At 45.6% G+C, this 7,085-nt stretch overlaps 1 protein-coding gene across 1 annotated transcript; it reads right to left on the reverse strand.

Moving 5' to 3' along the window:
• Nucleotides 1-1,280: 1,280 nt before the first annotated feature.
• On the reverse strand, nucleotides 1,281-6,126 carry LOC120704459 (cyclin-A2-1-like). The gene is made up of 12 exons (XM_039988852.1): nucleotides 5,875-6,126; nucleotides 4,589-4,897; nucleotides 4,169-4,469; nucleotides 3,765-3,871; nucleotides 3,486-3,578; nucleotides 2,877-3,010; nucleotides 2,599-2,674; nucleotides 2,436-2,512; nucleotides 2,322-2,355; nucleotides 2,087-2,236; nucleotides 1,868-2,002; nucleotides 1,281-1,687 (listed from the first exon to the last, which is right to left on the reverse strand). Exons 2-12 carry the CDS (start codon nucleotides 4,889-4,891, stop codon nucleotides 1,631-1,633), a joined length of 1,467 nt encoding a protein of 488 aa, XP_039844786.1. The 5' UTR covers nucleotides 4,892-4,897; nucleotides 5,875-6,126; the 3' UTR covers nucleotides 1,281-1,630.
• Nucleotides 6,127-7,085: the final 959 nt, after the last annotated feature.

Here is a 7,085-nt window from a genome sequence, read left to right on the forward strand (position 1 = left end):
CGATGGGGCACAAGCAAGTCCGATTCCATGCTACTGTCAGGTACCACGTGTCGCACCAGGGGTGTTGTGCGGCACCGCCGCAGATAATTTTCTTCCGTGAGGACGGGCATTGATCTGCTGTTTCTCTTGCATGCTTTGGATCCGAATGCTAATGCTATGGCACAGCTAGCAGAAGCACAAAACGACCAAGGTGAGAATAGCAGGCAGAGGCAAGAAGACCGCGCAGGCGCGATGCAGATAGATCATTGCACACACGCCTTTTGATGTCTCCATTGTACGCGATAGATGTTGGCGTACTGCAGGCCCCCAGCTGCATGAAACGTAGGCATGTGGAAACGACGGAAGTTCTGGCCGGCGACCATCTATCTGATCAGCTGAACACGGCGGCGGGACGGGTGCACCAGCACCTCCGGGATGCTCTCCAGGTACCTGAACTTGCGCCTCAGCATCACGACGTAGCTCAGGTCCAACTGTCCAAGGCCGGTCAAGAGGGTGTGGCGGACGCCGCGCCGACTATGGCGGTGGCGGCGGCACATGACGCCGCCCGGCCGCCGGCGCGCGGATGAGATGTGGAGGCTCGGCTCTCGGCTAAAAAAAATAACTAAGCGCTGAGCGTGGAAGGAGCCGAGATCAGTCTTTACTTCACGAGCGTCGATCCGCTCAGACTTCCACGCGGCAGAAATCCAGAGGCGGTCCTCACGGTGAGTGCTTTGAGGACCGTCCTCACCCAATTTTTTTCCTAAATTGGGAAGTTGTCACAAAAGTAGAACGAACTCACCACTGCTATGAGAAAGCACTCCATGCCGTTCGGAGTGCTGTTTGGGCTTAGGGGGCCGACACATGTCGTCCCGAGAGGTAGAATTGCGATCCGCTCGGCCCAACTGGGATCTGGTCACACCACACGCAACAAAATTGAATTGACAGGTGCTATCTTGATCGCCAGAATTCCCAGCAATTTTCAGTCCACTCGTCCCCAGGCTTGCCGTTTTTATTGAAGCATCCGTGCTCAAAGCAAAATGTCCATCTCTTGCCCGTTCGGTAGCTATACCACATCGCCAGGAAAAGAATGCGCCAGCACCAGGTGCAACACCCAGAACATTCACCTCCGGCATCCAAAAGCTCCCAACCAAATGGCCAAAATCTGCATGCTGTCGCTGTCTCTTAGTTACATCCTAATCTCCATTTCCAGAAGGATTCACACACCCCAAAACAAAGAAATCAATACTCCATTTAGAAGTAGTCGGCTGTTCAGGGTGCATTCCATGTTGACAGGAAGGGAGTGAGAGAGCAAACAACAAACTAATTTCCATTTCCATGCTAACAATAAAGGAATTATGTCACAACAAACAGCATTCTGTTGTTTGTTATACAAGCTGGGCAGCTACGGTTATCAACTCAAGCCAAGCCTACACAAAGTGTGTTTACAATCGGGTAAACCTCATGTCAAGCAAAAACGACGAGCCATCTGTCTTCTTATTGCACGACTCGAAAAAGGTCGGGAAACAACAACAGCTTGAGACAACAGAACCAAATCAGACAAGGGGAAGGAATGCTACATAATGTTAACGCAGTCTCAGCTACGACTGCAGCTAACGTTGCTGATCAACAGGTAATTGATGTCATTGGCGTGTCAGCTGAAGAGCGACTGGTGAAGCTCCGGTGAAGTCAGGTTTGCTACGCACTCAAACTGCAACAGAACAAGCACAACGTGAGGTTAGAAAGGAAATCGATTATATATGAGTTCTGCAATCCTGCTTCAGAAACAAGTGGAGCTTCAGCTTTACTTGCCACTATTATCAAGTGAAACTGAAGACCTCATAATGCAGTGTGCTAGGAATTCAAATGGCATGATGTGGCCGCTGCATACCTTTTGATGTCTATACTTTTCACGGACGGCATTAAGAGGGCAGTTACTGGTGTTATGCTGCAGTTCCCATAGAGCAGAGACACATAATTGAATATCAGAGCTTTTGTAAGAGGTGTAGTGCTCAAGAGTTCGATTCTGCATAACAATAGCACCAAGTTAGAGATAAGTTTTTTTTAAAGCATGATTCAGCTGTATGTACAAACTGCCTTTCATACTTACCCATGGGAGGTCAGATTGGTCAAGCATCCATCTAGCAAGGAAAACAGCCGATGCTGCTACAACTGAAGGAAGAAATTTCAAGAATCCATAATCAGCCAAAGTCAACTCCGCAAGATAATTGGCCAGAAATCCCAAACTGATAGAAGGAGTCTGCAAAATAAACTTCAGAACTTAGTTCTGTGTTAAAACATATGCATAACTTGAATGAACTTGTAAGATCTGATGCCAATCTTACTTTACGGGATGATTGTGCCGCTCTAAGGAATCTCCTGATAAAAAGACATGTTAGCAATGGTGCAGCGGCTTCCCAATTGAAATGAAATATTAGGCATATTCAGCCAATGGTAACCTGAGAAATGTTTTTGTTGTTGGAACAGAAAGATGAAATCCCAGGTCATTCAGCACTTGGCCCTCCATTTTCAATACCTACTGGATCAGGAGGTTATGAGCTATTTATTCGATGGTTCCTTCCATATATGTAATAATTTTTCTCAAGTTCAAATGACAAATACCTCTGCCTTTGTATATGTATTGTCGGTTATGAAACAGAACTCTTCAACCCTAGGAGCACATATCTCTTCATATTTCCTGCAGAATAACAAAAGTTTACAATACTTCTTTTAGAGCAAAACTTTACTACATTTGCAGATTAATCGTTTGCAATAATTTGGTACACTAGCCACAGAGGAACAGGGCCACATTGCTAGGCAAAACTTTGTATGTTACACTGTCATATATATTTTAAAGTTTTCCACTATCAAAGAATAAATGGCTAGAGCATAAAACTCACGAGGCAACAAGCATGCTCGTTATTCCCAGAAGTTGTAATCTCTGTCTTTCAATGTAGTTCCGAGAAAGGAAGCGGTCAATAAGATATACAGTGAGGTACAGTGTGTCTGGCACAAGTTTGTATTCTTCAGAAACCTGCGACGAAGACAATATATCAGACATCACAAGCTGAGGGGTCATGAGAAGTAAACCGCAAAATCATAAAGTATTTTCATCAAAAGACAAAAGAAAAGACAGATGCCAAATCCGTAGAGAGATGTACAGAGTATGTTTCCATCTAAGAAAACGGAATCATTATTGTGACCAATTTAATATCTCAGGCTCTGAGCAAGTTATGTGTTGCAAAAACAAAAGTTCAAAGGATCATCGGCGACGGCGACTGATTAAAATATATCATATAATTATCTCAAGTTCACTGTCATCAAACAACAATAAAATTCTTATGTGCAGGATCATACTTTGCATTTGCTAGTTATATGCATCAATTCTGTTCAAACTATATGCTGTCAGATGCCGAAGGTGAATGATCCGATACCAACTTCAGATCATTATTTAACTAAACCATGTATAAAATCAACAGAAATTCAAATAGACTCATAGATATAACAACCTCCACAAGCCAATCAATGAGTATTCCCCTCATGCCCTTTGTGATGTCCCGTTGCAAACCCTCCATGTAATTTGGACTGGGTCTTCTCATAAGCTGTGGAATAACATAAACATAAAGATTGAGCATGTACCCTTCAAACAAGCACAATGTGCCAAGAACAGAACAAAGATATCAAAAACTGGAGTTTTTCCATGCTCAATAAGACATCTGAAATATAGAAGAAGAAAAAGAAGCAGAACGAAGAATCGGTTCATTTGTAACAAAAATACAATAGCATACCTCTGAAGCCGTTAGGTTTGAGTATATCTCTACAACATATGAAGCACACATCTGAGGATTGCCATTGTCTTTGTCAATGTCTACAATGTCTAAGGCAGGAGAGTCCCCTGGAACAAAATACAGAATATTTAGCAGATGGCCGGCCACTAATAAAAAATGTGAAGACTATCTACAAGTATCTCAGAAATGACTAAGTAGAGAAATATTTGCAGCATGCCTTTGTTATTTCAGATTTCTAATACTACGCCTTAAAAATCATCAAGATTATACTCAAGTAAAAGCATAGGGCACCAGCTGCAACATGTAACATGGTAAGGTAAGAAAAGCCTTGAACATTTCTGAGACTCGGTAGTGGCTGTGAGTGCTAGCGAATGTTCAATGCTCAAAAAGAAAATGCAACTAACCAGTTTTTGACATCGAAGCTTCAGGTCTATCCCTGGCATTTCTTTCTTCAAAGAAAGCCTCATGACAAGCACTGTCCCTGTTTCTTTCAACATTCTGTAATGATAGTGGCCCCATGTTCTCAAGTAAAAGAGTAGGCTCCTCAATCTGTGGCAAAAATGTGCCCTCTTGTGTTTCTTCAGCAATGTTTGAATCATTAGCAACTGAACTTCTATTAACAGCTGGTGGGGGTATCTTAGGGACCTTTTTTGCACACTGCTTGTTTTTGCTCGTGGTTCTTCCAACCCTTTGGGAGGGCCTTGTCTGAAAAAAAAAAAGGAGCCAACCTGTCATTCTACTGTGTTTGCATAAATGTATGGGAAATTGTTGGAATTGAGTACTCCTCGTAAGAAAAAAGAGTTATGTGTGGAACACCACAATACCTGAAGCTTAGTTGCAGCAGTGTTTTTGTTGGAGTTAGCACGGCTCACATTGGTTACATCCCTGAGTACTGTGCGCCTTTTAGGCTGGGGGCCTGAAATTGCCGCACTTGAACTAGTGTTCTCATATGAAGATCCCCTTTTTGTCTTCCCTTGTGCAGCCTGTTTCCGTTCAGCTTTCGCAGGCAGTGGAACGGAAGGAAAAGATCCAAATCTTCCGCGATTAGCAGCAGCTTGAGCTCGCGTGATTCGTCCTTTGGGTGCTTGACAAGCACTAAGCACAGAGTTTTCCTTCCGTGCAGCCATCCGAACCTGAGTATGTTGAAAATGACTATGTGACTTCATACAATAAGATTAATACAAAAGCAGAGGCAAATAGCACTGGGGAACTGAACAATTGAATAGTATGTTGCATCATTTAGGCATCACGCTGAATTGTGAAAAAAAAAGGTGAAGAGCAAGGTTGTATAAGTTTTTAAGAAAACATCTTCAACAAGCTCATGGAATCATATTTATATTCAGAAAATTTAATGCCAAACTATGTATGTTCTAGGCTTGTAAGTCAGAGAAAGAACTATTACAGGTATATGAATCGCATGCACATAAATGGCTTATTCATGTTCGGATTTTACATCAAAACAACGAGGACCTGCATTTTGACATAGAGTTATCACAATTCAGAACCAGCTCAGTTCTTTTTCCCTCTGTCTGACCGAGGTGTTGGCATTTCCTAGATGCAGGCAGGCCTCAAATTTCGTATTTTTACTGCAATTTCTGTCTCCTCGTGACAAGGAATGTATGGATCTTTTGAGGGAATGCTGCATTTGGAGAATCAAATTGATACAGATGGGTGCAACAGTGACTTGGCAATACACAAAAATTGTGGATCAAGAATGCACCATTTTCCAACGACAAAAATCGGCAACAAAAGCTCATCCAACGCAGCCAATAGGATGCGTCGGGAATTCTTTCGGAGGCCAAACGGTATCTTGGCTGCACCGCAGGCACCACCCGTCCAGAACAGAACAATTCACATCTAAAAGAACCTTTACTCGCGGAAAGAATAGGCCCTCCTCGGTTCTTGGGGGCAGGCGAGCGGGGTTCTTGGACCCGTCCCAAGCCCCACGAAACATCCTCCAAGAAACCCTAACCCCCGAGGTTCTTGGACCCAACCAAATGAGGGGGAGAAACCCCGCCGCACCACCCGAAATTCGCACCCCGGGCCATCGATACCAAGAACCCCAAAGAGCGCGGACAGGGGGTGGGAGGAAGGCGGGGAGGAGGCTCACCGCTCGCGTGCAGCGCGGCGGAGGCGTTGATCCGGGGACCCCCGTGCCCCAGCGCCGTAGATCCGGCCGCGATCTGCACGGCGGCGGCGGGGGGGGTCGGCGGCGAGGTCTCCGCTCCTTCCGCCTGGTTTGGGTTTTCCGGTGGGGTGGTAGTAGAGGGTGTGGGGAGGGGAGTGTGAGTAGAGAAGGGAGGAGGGCGGTGTGTTCCTTCTCTTTGCCCTTTTGGGATGGGAGAGAGAGAGGAGCGGAGCGGAGGAGAGAGGAGAGGGAAAATCGGGTGGATCCGTGAGGGTTTCAAATTTCGAACCGCCTGCTTGCTGGTCTGTCCGTTTGTTTAAACGCCAAATGGTGGCGGTGGTCCTGGAGATCTGAGTCGATAGCCTGCCGAGTGGGCTCGCTTGGTTTTGCTTTAGGCAGAGAGCCCAACCAAAACGACGCTCCCACGGAAGGCCCAGCAGCGGGATGCAGACGCTGACAAATTGGGCATCAGAGCAATGCAGGCGTTGCCACGCGGTTTTTTTATTTTTTATTTTCGTTTTTTACAAAAATATATTTTCGATTTGGAAATTTACAGGAATATACCCCGACCGCCCAGCTGCCGGGCGGCCGGGACCTGGCCGCCCGGCAGCCGGGCGGCAGGGGCTTATCTGCAAAAAAAGACGACAAAAAATTACAGACAGGTCCCTGGGGGCCGGTCGCCCGGCAGCGGGGCGGTCGGGCCCCACTGGCCGCCCGGCAGCTGGGCGGCCGGCCTGGCTGCCCGGCTGCTAGGCGGCCGGCTCTCCCACCCTTATATAAGGGTTGGCTGGTCCCCCCACCCCTCATTTGTATCACTAAAATTCCAGAAACTAAGAAAAAAGAGAGAGGGAGGGAGAAAGGCGAAGCCCTGCCGGATTTTCGAGCCGGCGACTGCAGGTAACCAAAATTCTTTTATGCTTTACAAATAGCATGATTGTGTGTCCAGATATGTCGAGCAATTATTTTTGTTGTAATTATTTTTGTTGAAACAGTAGATTAGCAATCAATTTAATATCATGATTGTGTGTCCAGATATGTCGAGCAAGCTTCGTTTTCAAGTTCATTATGGTGACGGATATATTTCTCATGATGCGTATGGAGTAGATCTATCAGCTTTTAAACGAAGAGAGTGCGGAATAGATAAACCCTTAGAGAGGAGTTTTGGTTCCATACGCAAATGGCTTCACGAGATA

Source organism: Panicum virgatum, chromosome 4K (genome assembly GCF_016808335.1).
Source record: "Panicum virgatum strain AP13 chromosome 4K, P.virgatum_v5, whole genome shotgun sequence".
Taxonomy (NCBI): domain Eukaryota; kingdom Viridiplantae; phylum Streptophyta; class Magnoliopsida; order Poales; family Poaceae; genus Panicum; species Panicum virgatum.